This window comes from Pogoniulus pusillus, chromosome 24 (genome assembly GCF_015220805.1).
Source record: "Pogoniulus pusillus isolate bPogPus1 chromosome 24, bPogPus1.pri, whole genome shotgun sequence".
Lineage (NCBI taxonomy): Eukaryota > Metazoa > Chordata > Aves > Piciformes > Lybiidae > Pogoniulus > Pogoniulus pusillus.
Window position 1 is genome coordinate 11,514,411 of NC_087287.1, and position 15,628 is coordinate 11,530,038.

Below are 15,628 nucleotides of genomic sequence, written 5' to 3' on the forward strand. Positions count from 1 at the left end.
AGGTAACGACTTAGATGGTCAGTGCAATCTTTAAGACAATGGAGCACTAACTGATATGTTTTTCTTTCTTTAATGTATTGCTGGGTTTTCCTTGTTTCTTCTAGTCTCCAGCTGCAATGCTTTTGCTAATAAAATATTTTCTTGGTTTGACAAACACAACTATTGTCATAAGATAGTTACTGCTAGGAAAATAGAGGAACTGGTGGTAGAAAGCACATCATTATGGTCGTCTTGTATTGTGTAGGGTTTTTCTGCTGCCTACTATTTTTATTGCTTTCCTCTGTCATAGTGATGACATTTTCATCTCTTTGTCTATGACTGGTGATGCAGTAGATGGTCCCTGAAAGAAGATAACTTCATGCTTAACTTCTCTGCTGTTCTTAAAGTTGTCGGTTCCTGTGCAAAACCCCGTTATTAGCACAGTTGCAGTTGGATACATTGCCATGTTGGCACACAGTTGTGAGTTCACAGTATGACCTTTTATGACTAGGAGTATTTTTTTTTTCTTTTGATGAGTTTCAGTCTAGATACAGAAGGGAAAACTGAGTTTGAGATAAATCAAACTTTGAGATTGTTCAGTTGTGTTGAATGTTAGTGTATGTTCCGTGTTTTCAGCAAATGATAGCTCATCACAGATTTTATTCTGTTTTTATTTTAGCCAAGTTTCAATTGCTATGGTCTATTGATGATAGGAACTGCAATGAGCAGTACATTTTAATGTTCCAGATTCTTCTTATGTTCAGTCCTATTAATATTATTGTAAGTAAAAAAATTATTAGAATACTCTTAACTCTTTCACTTGAGATATCTTTAGCAGTGGGAGAGCAGGCTTAGCACTGTTGTCTCCACTTGGTGCTGCTTGAGTTACCAGTCTTTGTTTGGATATGAAGTGCATTCTCTGCTCTGAGGGTTTGTGATGCCTATTCTTGACAAGGTTTGCTACAGTTTCGTGGATGTCTTCATTGTATCACTGCAGTATTTGTACACTGTTCCATCCAGATCATATCCCTTCTTTGCTTGCAGGTTTTTTGTTGTGGGGTTTACTGATTTGGGTTTTTTCCCCACTTAAAATTTATTTTCCCAGGCAAACTTTCTTTAAGGCCAACATCTGTTTTTCATGACAGTGACTTGGGACAAAGAGAGTTCAATGACTTCCTTTAGATTACATAATGAGTTAGTGACTTGGCTGAGATTGAAGTTCTTTAAGCTGCTTGCTCCAGGACCATAGATAACTATTTCAGCTATTCAAACTGTTAGTTGTTTAGGTAACTATCATTATAAAATATTTCTCTTACAGTTTGGTAAAACTATTTGTGATATCAATGCACTTGGTGAATGAATGAATCATTGGGTTTTTTCTCCCCAGGATGAAATGGGAGCTGACAGAGTGGTAAAGGTCCTCAAAACTACTCCATAATGCTGATGTGTCATAGGGATTTGAAGTGTCTTCTGGCTGTCAGGATGGACTATTTGCTGACTTTCTCTGATTTTCTCTTTTACTGTCCTCTTTCATAGCTTACAGAATTCTCTGTTCTCTCACTAATAAATAAAATGGAGTTTCTATGCTTGGTGTATGCATGGACCTGATAGTTTTACAATTAAGTATTGTTTTATTCTCAGGGATTCCAGAAATACTTGGAAGATTTTGATCCCTATTCAATGGTAAGGAGAGAATTCAAATAGATCTCACTGTTTAATATGAATTACACTGGAAAAAACACAGCCTTGATTTTGAGGATTGGGAGGGGGTAAGGTTCTTGGTTTGCTGGATCTTGTGTATTTGTCCTTCTTACTCATGTTGGAAAGATTTCTGCAAAAGATATGATCTGACGTTCTGATCTTCCTCTAACACTGTTTTGGAGGAGGGAAAGAGATACCCTTTTTCTCCTATAAACTAGATACATCAGCCTAATTATTTTGCATTTCCAAAGTGGAGATGATTAATGCTTATATCTTTCTACAGTTTACCCCAGAGCAGATTGTGGGAAAAGATGTTCGGCTATTGCGAATTAAAAAGGTAGATAACCATATTATTTGATTAACTGATATGTAAAGGGCTCATGCAAACATTTCTTCTACAATCCTATGTACTGTGAAGAAGGGAAGATTAAGCTTCTGATGATGGCAGCAAAAAACAGCCTTTTCTGAACTATAACTTGTTTTAAATAGGAGGGATCATTAGACCTGGCAGTGGAAGGAGGAATTGATTCCCCAGTTGGAAAGATAGTGGTGTCTGCCATCTATGAGGGTGGTGCTGCAGACAAACATGGTGAGTAAGAATGGGGAATTGGAATGCTGCTGCAAAATGGCTCCTTATACTCACTGCGACTTGCTGGCTGATTTCATAGCTATATGTAGTACTGAGAGGAACATTTAGATTGTCCAAGGCTCTCAGGGCTCATAATTTGAAGGGTGCTGCTCAAAATAAACAATTACACAAAATTTATGAGTAATGTTTAAGAGGAAATGGTCACTGCTGTGTTTTTTTATCATTACAGATTTTTCAGTAAAATGTTCTCAAATTATACAGTAGTTCTCTTAACAAGGACTCCTTTTCTCTAATCTCATTAATGTATGTATTTATAAAACCAATGCCTTATTCTCCTATGTATGAACCAGGTATGTTCTCCATTATTTCCCAGTTTCCAAACAATGACAATTTGGATACTTCCACATGCAAAGCAGTTACCTGACCATCGCTATGCTGCACTGCTTAGTTTTGTTCTTAATGTTATTGCAATAGTTTGGTAATATACCTGGCTTTACTCCCAAAATTCCCTTGTCTCTCTCAATTTTTTAGTGTAACCCTTCACATGTACTGAAGACACTTTTCATCATAATCAGTATTGCATAGATATGGGACAGAAGTGGCTCACAGAATTTTTGTTGCTTACATGTATGTATTCCATATTGCTCTTTTCACCAGGAGGCATAGTGAAAGGGGATGAAATACTAGCTGTAAATGGCAAGATATTAATTGATAGCACGCTGGCAGAAGCACAGACAACTCTAGCAAAAGCGTGGAACATGGGTGGAGTAAGTAACCTGGCATACATCATTCTACCCATAATGCTCATAGGAGCTATGCTTTCTCTCATGACATTGTCACATCAATACAAATAAACTTGCAAGCATGGAGAGTAAGAGGTATGCCATGTACTACCACAGTGACTTAGGATACTGAGATACTGTGAAAACCATGCATGTAACAGTTCATGGCATTTGGCCACCTGTCAAGATGGTAAACACATTATGTTCTAAGTGTTTATAGTATGTTTATCTGTAAAATCTCTCTTTCATATTGAAAAATACTTGCAAGCTGATAAGTATGTTATGATAAAAGTTTATTTTATCTTTTATTTCTTTATGTACAAATAACACTGCAATTCAGCCACAGTGTTTTCTCAGCAAGAACAGTAATAATTGCTAAAATAACCAAATACAGGCCGATTTTTACAGTAATTATTTTTACAAGCTTGTTGCAAGACCAGCAGATTTTTCTTCAATTTCAGGATAGAAATCAAACAGCTCAATATTTAAGTGCTCCTCCTGTAGAGAATCTTTCTGCTGTTCTTCCTGTTTTTACAGGAATAGATTGCCTTCCTGATTCTCTGATATTCCATAGCATTTAACCTCTGAAATGTAAAATATATAGAAACAGTATTTAGCAGCATATTTGCTTTTGCATTTGTTTTTCAGGATTGGATTGACTTAGTCATTGCAGCATCACCTCCAAAGGAATATAACGATGAACTGTAAGTGTATAAGCTTTCTTTTTCTGGGGATCAAAAGGCCAGTAACAATGGTTCATAAGGTTCACTTTTATTACATCTGTTTTATCTATCTACTTCTCATGAACTACATAACCATCACATGGCTGCTAATTTGATAATTCTAAGTAGCTATCACGCATTACAGCAGTGGTTCCCAGATTTTTACAAATGTTGATTCTCAGAACTGGTTGTACATGATTACACACTCAGAATTTCAGTTGGAGGATTTTTTTTGGTTTTGTGGGGTTTCCTGTTGTTTGGGATTTTTTTTTCCAGTTATTCCTTCAGTCTGGATTATTTACTGTGGTATCATAACTTGAGAAACAAATGCCCATAAGCTTTCTCTTTCACAACCTGCTGTATCATTATGGAGCTTTTTTAAATTATCATTATTGGTTGGCAGTTACTATCCTTGTCTTAGTCAATCTAAGTGTAAATTTTTCAGAAGAGTTAAGTGATTTGGGTGTCTTGGCATGTTCTTGCTCACAAAGTGCTTTCTTTCAAGAGAAGTAGTATAGGTGTGAAAGAGAAGAATCCATGACTTAAGTCTGATAGAAATACCAGGTCCATACAACTTGCTTTACCAAAGTTTCAAAGGAGTTTCAAAACAAAGACCAATGTTTTCTAGTTTGACTAAAGGAGAATATTTTAAGACATCCTTTGTACCAAATAAAATGGCAGAGGAAAGTTTTGTAGACACTGCTAACTTAAGCTCTTGTTCTGTGTAGGGTTCTAGAGTATTGGTAGCTGTAAATCAGCAGAGTTTTGCTAACGCCATCGGAAGACTGCTTCAGAATTGCATTTAATACTTATACAAAAACTGAGAAGAAAATAGCTGTCACTGATAATTTTGCTTCCTTTTTTTTCATATCTTGTATATCTAGCCCTACTGTTCCCTCATCAAAAGTCAGTCCCAGCACACACAGGAAAGTTTTTGAAGGCAGTGCACCTGTGTACAGACAAGGGTATCTCCTGCAGCTGTAGCCACTGCAGTGTTCCCTCATGGTGAATAGCAGAGCTGGGTTGACATGACTGTCCATTGTGAGGCTGTGTATTTTTTCAGCATGTGCCTGCCTGTGCATTGCATACCATATGTGCTTTTGTTCCTGGCATGCTGGAGTGTTCTTTGGGCTTTTGCCATGCCTATTCTACTAAAATACAAGTATTTAGTTTCTATTTCATAATGTCCCTTAGAGGTCTTCTGCAAAATTGGTTTATCATCTACCAATCTATAAAATAAATAGGCCCTGCCTAAACAAGCAGTATTAATCTAGGTTGTTGTTTTTTTTTCCTTATCTGTGGACCACTGCTGTGGCTCTGTGAATTCATAAGTATATAAGCAACTACAGATGACTTCCTCATTAAGGCTTGTCCAAAGAACAAGTTCCCATTTGTATTATATGACAATATGCCTGTAAACAAAGATTCATGACTGTTTTGGTTTTCTCTGAAGTTTGCTTGTATTAATTTGTTGTTATACAATGGGTTTGTCCCAGAATTATATTTATGTCCCTGTAGTTTCTGTATGCTGTAATCACTAAGTACAGTCTTAGAGCTATGGAAGAACCATCATAAGAATTTTGTTGCATGTGGTCTTATCAATTATTAGTTCTATACAAAACAAAATGACTCAGATGAGATCCAGTCATATAAAACTGGTGCTTACCAGAAAGATAAAAAACTAGGCTACTACCAGCAGCAGCTATTACACTATTTTTCTTTTTCTTTTTTTTTTTCTGCAGGACGTTTTTTTAAAAAGGACTACAATGGAGAAATGGAGTATTCAGTGGAGAAATGCAATCTCTCTCCTGCTGCAGCCTGCTTCTCTGTAAAGTAATAGGAAATCAAACCCACATGAAACACATCTTTATATGAAAGAAATGTGAGCAATCAGACCTGTAAAGTGAACTAGAGACTTCAGAATCTTAAGGTAGTTTGAGTAATTTCAAATCTTTCTATAGACATGCAGCAATAAATTTTTGGAAGATCATCAAGAAGGACTTCCAGTGAGTATAGTTTGTTTGTGAGAGCTGAATTTATTTTGTGCTATTTTGGGAGGTCAAATTCTTTAAATTAGCTTCCAGTTTTCCTGGAAATAGACACCAAAATGACAAATGGAGATGAAACACAGATATCTGTTCCCACATGCAACACTTGTGATTATATGTACACAGGCCAGTTTGGATGTGAAAATGATTGTATTTTCACTCCACACATAATGACTTCTCCTGGGAAAATGGGAATGTATATAGGTAACTTCTGTTCTCACTCGTGTTCGTGGAGCTCTCCATGTCCACGTCTGTTGCGCAGTTGTGAGTTGTTTTGAGTATAAATCCCTGTTGGTGGAAGAACCAGTAATACCAGGAGCACTATCATGATAAGGAATAATTTTGGTGATGCTTATACAGTATAAAGAATCTTCTCTACCAGAAAACAAGTGGCAAACAGTCAAGATAAAATTATTATGTGTAGTCACAGTGTTTGTATTGATATCAAAAATTAATCCCTCATGCAGCCATGGGTGGAAAATCTGGGTGTGATTCACAGACTGCAGTGGCGTAGTTTGTTCTCAGTGAGGCTGTATACATACATGACTTAAATGTGCAGGAAGTCACTGTAATATTTTGCTCTTGATCACTATGTTTTTCTATTGAAGTAAATTCCTCAAGAGTATAGAATCTGTACTAACTTGGCCTTAAACCAGCATTATTGTTGTTGTAGACTTGGTAATTTCTTTATATTATCTAGATACCTCTTTAAAAGTACTATTATTATCCTTCCTTCTTTTTATTTGCCAGTTTCTATTATGTTTTTCATATTGTGATTAGAATTTTCTTACCTGGATTAATGACTGCCGTTTATAGTCCTTTGGCATATCAAATTCCCACTCAAGTCTTACTTTCTAAAGGCTTTGAAGCCCTCTCTTCTGTAACATAGAAAAATAACAATTAGGTTCCTAAGAACTCCTTGCTTACATGGAGATGATTAATTAATTATGTTGACTTTGTTCATTTGTGATATTGTTCCAGGATGCCAATTAATGTGTCTGGCAGGGTACACATTTTACAGTGTTTTAAATTTTAACTCTTAACTAATCCAGAAATAAAATTGCATTTGCCAAATGGAAGAAGTCTTGTTTCCTCTTTATCTCTGGGTTTGTGCATTGTTAGGTGTTAATTTGCTGAAGTACACAGATTTATGAGTTGAATTTTAATAACAGACCCATTTTCAATACAATGCCCCCCTTGTGGAATTTGAAGGAAAATTCAGTCTGTATAGTAGGGATCTGCCACTTGGCTGAGCTGCAGTAGTCTTTTACTGAGTTTTTTTCTGGGCAAATCTGATCATCTCATAGTTGGCAAGCTACTGAGTCCAGCTGCCTAGGTTTATTTCGTTTGCTGTGTTTCTGGGTGCATCTACCCAGAGCTGTAGACTCCCAAACCAACAGATTAAATGCATCAAGATTAGAACCAGAGGGAAAATTGCAGCAGGATGTACTCCTCCTGCTGCTCTGGTTCCTAGTTTCCTACATACGGCAACCATCTGCTCTGTATGACAATGCAGATGAATGATGCTATCAAATGTTCTCATAAGGGATACTCTGATGCTATATACCAGCAATTAGAGAGCCATAGTAATGCACCAGTAATGAACTTTAGCCTGCAGTGTTTGATTGTGTTAATCACTGTCTCAGAACACTAAGAAACACAACACAGAAAACTTAACAGTTAGCTATTAGAAATAATCTTACTGGCATTATTGTTTCAGAGACAAAAAGAACACTGAAGACTGAGCTGGGAAACCTGTGGGAGTACCAACAGTGGAGTAGCAGCCTGGCTTCTCAATCACAAAACTGCCATCTCCTCATCTACCCTGTTAACTGAATTTGCTTGGATAGAGTCAAAATGCATGAGAGGGAGTTCAGGAAGTAGTTGGTGCTCATTTCTTAATGTATGTAAGACAATGCTACTTTGTGTGTGTCACCTCTGATAGGTCAAAATTGCTTTGGGCAGTTGAAGGAGGGAAAAGAAGACTGACACCTCTGAAATGTTAAAATTATCTTAAGCCAGTAGTCAGATAGGTGGTTCTTTTCTGTTTGTTTTGGGATTTGGAGGGTTGGAGGGCTCTAGTTTTTAATTTCTGTCTTTCAGTGCCCTAGAACTAGATCCCCTATCATTTTTCAGCTATCTCAAGCTGTTGAAGAATGCTATAGGAAAAGACAGTTTTTGAGAAGCTTCCCTTTCAGTTACTTTGGTGTTTATGAACAGAATGTCTCAGAGGTAAACCATCTATGGGCATGCCTACTGGAGTACTACTGCACTGTTGTCAGGTGGCTGTGATAGCCCTTGGTGTGTCTATGTCTTACCTCTGTTCAATCAAATCCAGCTGTGGAAATAGAAGAATAAGGGTAAAGAGGACTTTCTCTTGTTTTTTTCAGCCAATGATTAGTTTCCTTTGGGAGTATGGAAACTCTGACCTGATGCACAAAGCAAGAAGTCCAAGTACTTCACTGACAGTGTCATGAATGCTTCAAACCACTTTTAACATAAAATGGCTTTTTGTTTTTCAGTTGCTGTAATCTCAGAGGGAATATGTCTAGTTTCTCAGAGCTGTTTGTTTTGTTACGACCGCTAAAACCCACTGTCTCTCTCTGGGATAATAACCCAGAGGAAGAGTTTCTCAGAACCGTTAACAGTCATTCTTATTCTCTCAGGAATTCTTGGACATGTTAGTCACTGCGTTGTTTTCAGCATACCCTCACAGTTGCTGAACTGGAGCACGAATTACATTGGAGACTTGTGACTTTCACATCTACTCTGTGAGCCTGTGCATGCCTTTGTGGAGGCAAAAAAATCTGAAACCTTATGGATCAGAACCACGACATGCATTACAGGGTAGGAAATACTGTTGTTACTCATATGGATATTAGCTAAGAGAAGGCTTTGATCTATTTATTACTGCCACTCTACTACTTTAAGAACTGATTTTTTAGCTGTTATTTGTCATATGACCATGGCATCTTTTAAAACTTAGAAGTACATTCCAAAGAAGTAATGATTAAGGTTTTTTAATGTTCTATTCATGAGCAAACCTATAGATCTCAAGGAGGGATGTATAATAAGGTTTTTTAGTCAATTTAGTTTGAGTAGCACATCTACAAATCTCAGCCCATCACAAATATGTATAACTTCTGACTATAAATAAGATTTTATAAATCATCCTACCTTAAAAACAAGACTGAAATCCATGGTTTCATCTCAAAAGGTAGAGATATATTTATGAAGTGTTTGGTAGACAATAGCTTATATGTGTATTTTTCTGTATACTTTACCTGTATGTTGACTTTGAAGCAGGGTCACACTTGAGGTAGCTGCTGTGGAATTCATAGCCAGTTCTCACCCAAGTGAAGCACTCAGTGAATTGCAGACCTGCTCAATGGTAAAAGTACCCAGTGTTGCCTTTTCTTACCCCATGTACATGAATAATTGTGTTTAAAATACCATATTATATAGATGGAGAAAGGTGGCTAGATTTCTAATTCACAAAATTACAGAAAACATCTAGTTGGAAGAGACCTCAAAGGTCATCCAGTCCAATATTTGACCTAGCACTGAAGGCTCAATACTAAACTATGTCGCTAAGTGCCAGGGTCACACACTGCTTAAACACCTCCAGGGATGGTAGCCCTGTCAGCAAAGAAGTATTTTCCTAGCATCCAACCTGAACCTCTCCTTGCACAGCTTGTAACCATTTCCTCTAGTCCTGTCATTTGCCCCTTTCTGGCTCTAATGTCCCTTCAGGTAGTTATAGAGAGCTCTCAAATGCTCCTCCTAGGCCACATGCTCCAGGCCCTCCACAAGCTTCTTTGCCTTTCTCTGAACACACTCCAGAACATCAGTGCCTTTCCTGCAGTGGGGGACCCAGAACTGAACACATACTTGAGGTGTGGCCTCACAACACAGAGAAAAAATATGTACCCTTCTTTACACTAGGACAAGTTGACATTTCCCACATAAAGAACAGCATTTTCCTCAAAAGCAGATTACACCTGAGGATTATATTTCAACTCTTCTTTATTATGGATGTAGTCTCTTAACTTTGGGGTGATGACCAATATAGTCATGGGTGTTCCAAACAGTGGAAGAGACCAAAGGTTTTGTCTAGTTCTAGCATGATCTCTTCCTTGTCCTGCAGTATCTTGAGCCTTCTTGGCCCAAAATACAAGTTAATAGGGAAAGGGCCAGTGCTCTTTAATAGTGTGGGGGAAAGAATAGGCAGGTCAGCATCGCTGAAGAAGCCCTGGCCTGTTTCAGGACTGGAAATATGTAGAAAGCAAGCCTAGTTCTTCTGCCCAGTTAGTTTGAGCGTGTGCAGAGGATGTATCCCTGGCACATGTGAGAAAATCATCACTTGTCAGTGCTTTCCAGCTGGATGCAGTTGTTCTTGTCTCCACTGCATTGTTGCTACACTGTAGATGAAAACCAGACAGCAGATGATTGTACGTGAAAAACTTCCACGCTTCGGCACTTGACATCCCCCTTCACATTTGGACTGCACAAAGTTCCCACTAGCTTGTATTACCTTCTTATCACAGGAGACAAATATAGCCTGGGGAAAACATTTTGAGACAGACTACCTACCACCATGAGAAAAAGAGAAGAATGGGAAGTAAGTCTGAAGAGAAGGGAAGGTTAGAATCTGAAAATTGTATTAGGTGATACTGACGCATCCACCTTGTGTTATCAAGTGGACACGCTGTGTGTTTGTTCTAGCACATGGCTGCCCAAGTGACTACTGAGAAACTGTGGACTTAGGCTGAGAAGTAACTGGCACTGTATTAGGACATCAGTCCCCTAGCAAGAAGACTGCAATCTATTTCCTGCAAGCTAATTCTTGTAGAGTTAAGGCATATCTCTTGACTCTCTTTTAAACTGGTCTTACAGACTATCTATGTTCAAAATTATGGAACCAAACACAACATTCATTCTTGTTACTTCTCAATTCTCATTGTATGCTCAGTGTGATTTTTAGCTCTATTAATGACAGATGTGTGCAGCTTTGGCGCACTGCAAATTAACTGTTGTGCATGTGAGTCAGGGTTGTTTTCTTAACTAATGCTATGGAGTGAACCAGTGGAACATAGACTGTTGTGGAAAGAAAACATTCAGCTTTGAGAAAACAGAAAATTTGGGTTGGTTTTTTGTTGTTGTTATTGTTTGGTTTGGATTTTTTTGTGTTTTACTGTCATAAAATCTACAACAGAGGCTGCTCTTTTGAGAAAATATGAATGGTAAATTATCTTTAAAGCATTTACCTTGTGTTACCACCAGTTAGCAAAGCTTTAATACAAGTGCTGATGGAGACAATTTCTTCTGAAGTAAAAGGGATTATTCTCTTTATAGCTATTGTTCAAAAACAAAAAAAGGGCAACTTTTCCAACTTCTTAACCAGAACAGGGTTTTGAGTTGTTTGTTTTATTTCCACTTGTAGTATGAGGTTTTGTATTTAGGCAGCTAATATTTCTACCAATGGCTTATGGTTTCCTGAGAGCAGTTCTTAAAAGGGGGAGATCTACAGCCACTTCATATCCTGCAATGAAGTGGAGACCTAGTTGTTTGCTGCCATTTACATGGTAATAGTGTACATAAGTGCCACTCAGCATCAGACTTCTGGTATGTCTTAAACATGGTTCCACCTCTAAATCTTTTTTTCAAGAAATTTCACAGCATGAGATTTCTTTGGCATTAAGAAGAGACTCTACCTCCCTGAGTTCTAACAATAAACCATTTGCCGATCAGGGACTGGTAACCTGGCCTGTCTCAAGCCAGTTTTCTGTGGTGGTCTGTGCTGAGCACTTGGTTTTCCTCCAATTTAGAATTTACTCCCTCTTTTTTCATCAAAAATAGTCACTTCATGTGGCCCAAACTGGCAAATAGTGTCCTTGGTGATGCATTACTTTGCCCAGCTTAAGGGTTTGGTTGTTGATTACTCCCTGCCCTGCCAAGCTTTTACAAAAGCTGCTTGATTTCTTCTAAATCTTGACAGGTTGAAGAATGCCTCTCCAGAGTTAGAGGTCTCTAGTTAGTATGAAGGCTCAGACAGTGGAGCATCTGTCATAAATGAGGACATCCACGATTTACTGCTGCCAGGTAACTGTCACAGGCTACAGTTATTTCCATGCGAAGCTTGCACACCTAAGAATGCAGATGCAGTGCAAGAACACTGTACTGCTCTGAGACAAAAGGAGCTTCAGGTTAAAATCTTCATAGAAAAAATGAAAAACAATAGGAGAAAAAATTTCACTAGCTAAGAGTTAAATTACTAAGAAGAATGTTAGTCAATTCATTTTATTTTGTATGGTTATTGATTGTTTTAATTTCCTTAAGCCTCTGAAAATCCCAAGTGTTGTCTTCACATGGGTTGACCTCGAAAGGCTCCTAAAATAGGCTTCTGACAATTAATTAGTTATGTGATAAATCACAGTAGGGAATACACAGCCTTGCCTATACAGGATCAAGTTTGTCATGCATGCTTATAGTCTTTGTAATTTAGTTTTTAACAAACCCACAATTTGTTTTTTATTCCTTTTGGTTTAAAGAGAATAAACACAATATTGCAATCTATTAAAAAGAAATAGAAGAAACCTCATTTAAACTGCAACATCCTTTTTGATAAATGTTGGTATAATTTTGTCAAAGAGCAGCAAAAGAAACATGCATGCCAAACACAAGTCTGAATTGATAGCTTCAAGATTCTCTCTAATTAGTGTGTCTGTTTTACCCACTGCATAAATTGAACGTAGTCTGGAAAAGTTTTCTGGGTGATGAATAAATAGACTAACTATAGCCCTGTAGTGTGCCTGGAGAGAAAACTGTTTTCTATTCTGAAGAGGAAAGATGATAGCTTCATTTTGTTTCTAATAATCTTTAACAAACAATTAAAATCTTAGTTTTCAGTCTAGTTTCTGGTACTTGGAAGAGTTCCTAGAAAGGCCACTGACTTTTAGCTCTGTTACGTTTTAGAAATTAGTGCCAGTTATGTGTTTATTTGTTAGTGTGTGTGATCCTTGTAGTATAAACAGGCAAAATAATCTCTTGTATATGAAGGCACTTAACTGAATCGCTAATTAAAATAACATTTGCTGAAGAATACCACACTGGAGCCAACACGCAAGTTGTTTATTGAAGCTAGTCCACAGCCCTCCACTTACTCTCCTGAGGGAAACACACACACTTGTACTACAAGTACTACACAGGGAGTACTCAAAATATTGATCATTGAAATCATGGAAAATAAGCTACAGTGTGAGAAAAGAAGTGCTGATGAGCATTTTTGCCATGCAAAATAAAGTAAATTGAATATCTGACTCAGTATGCCACTGGTTTTGGTGATGTAACGAGTGCATGCAGAAGAGTTCCCATTCATTAGCCTCAGTGGAGCTCTGTGGCGCACACTTAAAAATAAGTTGTTCTAAACTAAAACACCTACCTGAATATTTGCCTAAAGATAATTGTCCAACAAACAGCTCGTGTTTTGTTCCACTTTTAGAAAGATCTGCTTACATGGAAATTCTTTCTTCATTTTTAATGAAGGACAGCAATTAAAAATTAATGATATTTATTTGGAGGAAAAGATCCATTTCTGTGAAGCTGTGCACTATTGTTTGCACTATTTTCAGTAGTAGTACTTTAGAAAGTGTTTACAAAGAAATTTTGTTTGCTTTGTCCAAGGACACCGTCTATGACATGACCAAATGGGGTTCTTTTTTCTACAAGAACAGCAGAACATGTTTCTGACTCAACTTTAGCCCTGTGATGGATGCCTATCTATTGAGGGACCTGGACTAAGACAATTAATCTGAAACCACAATTTTAACAATGCCATCTTGACTGCATTGGAAAATCCTGTAAAAGATAAGTTTCAAATTTCAAAACATGAAATGTTGTGATATGTTGTTGTCTGAGAAATACGCTTTTTAAAGTGTTATGATTGAGTCCTTGTAGTAAGGAAAGGTAGTCTGAAGGTTCAGAGAGCATGCAGAGGCTGGAGACATGAACTCAGTTTCCACATTCAGCTGGAGACTTTAAGACTTCAATTTCTGGTTTTAGTTCTCTGGCCACAATGAAGGTGATGATCATTCTTCTCCCAATCTTATCCCATTATTCAGTCTCTAAACTGTTGAGAGGTCTTTGCTACTATTCATGCATAACATGTAGTCCTTGTGTTACTTGGGGCCTCAGGAAATACTTAAAATACTCTTTTTTTTTTTAATTATCTGTATGTAAACTGCACATAGTGTTTATTAAATAGCTATTAAGATAACAGAGATGAGCTTCACGAGAAACTCTGAATGCTGAGTACTATTCAAAACTTAAAATAATTATGGTCTTTCCAGTGTGGGTGTAACTTTACAACTTGAAAATACGTATACACAGGATTTGGCTTGGGGCTTGTCTTTTCATTTTCATTCCTAACCACACTGCCTGAACACCCTTTATGGAAAGTAAAATGTTGCATACAGATAATTCCTCCTGGACAAGAGCAAGATCAATACAAAGCAACATGACAAAAGTAATTGCAAAGTCCAATAGAGGTGATATCTAATCAAACAGCCCCAGCTTGACTGATAAAGGAGAAACAAGGAAATTTTTGTACCGGCTGCTGCTGAGCATCACCCTTGACTTGGCAATTTTATCCCCCAGCGTGGAGGCACGTGGTTAGAGGTTTTGTTGGGCTTTGGCTCAGCTGAGCCTAATGGTGCTTAAGACAAAACAGGGTGAAAGTTTTCATTTGCAGTTTATTTGGTATACGTGAAACCGCTTAGGGATGTGGAAGCCGCTCGAAGTAGCGGTCCGATGGCCGGGTAGTGCGAACGGCCTCGATGGGTGAAGCGTTCTGCTGGAGCTCATCGGGGCGGGGCGGAGCTGGGAGCGAAGGCCCGGGAGGGGGCGGAGTTCGGGGGCGGGCTCGATGCCGGTGCGCGGCCGCTGCTGGCCGCAGGTGCGGGCAGAGCTGTTGCTGCCACCGCGCAGCCCGCGCCGGCCCCGCCTGGATGTGCGCGGAGGCGGTGTCGGGCTGCGCGCAGGGTCCCGCCATGGCCCTGGCTTTCTGCGGCGACGAGGGCAACTCTACCGCCTACAACGTGGACCACGGCGTGCTCAACAACGGCTGCTTCGTGGACGCGCTCAACGTGGTGCCACACGTCTTCCTGCTCTTCATCACCTTCCCCATCCTCTTCATCGGTAAGTGCCTGCGAAGCTCCTGTCCCCGGTTGTGCCTCGCCTTCTGCCCTTCCCCGTTCTTCTGCACCCCCACTTCCCGGTCTTGCCTTGTCGTGCCCTCCCCCGTTCCTCCCCCGCCCCTTTTTCTTTTGCCGCGGGTTCCCCACGCGTTGCCGTATCGCTTGTATCGTGCCGTCCCCACCGTTTGTCTAGCCTGCCCTTGCCGTGTTTTCTCCAGCCTGGCCTGGTTCCCGCCGCACAGCAGTGCGGGAGGCTGTGGAGGGTGCCAGGAAGCGGCGCGGGCTCCGGGATGCTTTAGGGAGAGCCCTTCCCAGGGCTGCCCCCGCACCGCCCCCCCCGGGAGGCTCTCCGCGCCTGGCCGCGCTTGCCCCGTTCTCGCTGCTTTCACGCTGGGTTGTGGAGTGGAATCTTTCGAGGGTCCGTGCGGGCGGTATGCACAGATTGGGAGAGATGGCAGCATGCTGGAAGAGGCTGTAGGTTTGGACCAGCAGCGCGGAAGCAAAATACGCGTGCTTTAAAAAGTAGAAAACCTGGCGGTTGAGTCGTACATCATCAGATGATGCTTCCTGCAACTATGGAAGAGTTACAGTCTGCGGGCAGTGCCCTCATTGC

General features: G+C 39.4%; 2 protein-coding genes and 1 long non-coding RNA gene across 5 annotated transcripts in view; all 3 read left to right on the forward strand.

Annotated features, from left to right (window-relative positions):
* USH1C (USH1 protein network component harmonin) overlaps window positions 1-6,903 on the forward strand; it is a 37,234-nt gene extending 30,331 nt beyond the window's left edge. For all 3 annotated transcript variants that reach the window (XM_064163605.1, XM_064163606.1, XM_064163607.1), the window contains exons 16-21: window positions 1,621-1,662; window positions 1,964-2,017; window positions 2,170-2,269; window positions 2,927-3,036; window positions 3,700-3,755; window positions 5,516-6,903. In XM_064163605.1, coding sequence (XP_064019675.1) covers window positions 1,621-1,662; window positions 1,964-2,017; window positions 2,170-2,269; window positions 2,927-3,036; window positions 3,700-3,755; window positions 5,516-5,528 — 375 coding nt within the window. In that variant the 3' untranslated portion in view covers window positions 5,529-6,903. The remainder of the gene's footprint in view (window positions 1-1,620; window positions 1,663-1,963; window positions 2,018-2,169; window positions 2,270-2,926; window positions 3,037-3,699; window positions 3,756-5,515) is intronic.
* A 667-nt stretch (window positions 6,904-7,570) lies between these two features.
* LOC135186153 (uncharacterized) lies at window positions 7,571-14,472 on the forward strand. The gene is made up of 4 exons (XR_010306733.1): window positions 7,571-7,724; window positions 8,488-8,668; window positions 11,820-11,923; window positions 13,505-14,472. It is a non-coding gene; the product is annotated as an uncharacterized LOC135186153 (long non-coding RNA).
* A 236-nt stretch (window positions 14,473-14,708) lies between these two features.
* ABCC8 (ATP binding cassette subfamily C member 8) overlaps window positions 14,709-15,628 on the forward strand; it is a 71,885-nt gene continuing 70,965 nt past the window's right edge. The window contains exon 1 of the mRNA XM_064163610.1: window positions 14,709-15,016. Coding sequence (XP_064019680.1) covers window positions 14,827-15,016 — 190 coding nt within the window. The 5' untranslated portion in view covers window positions 14,709-14,826. The remainder of the gene's footprint in view (window positions 15,017-15,628) is intronic.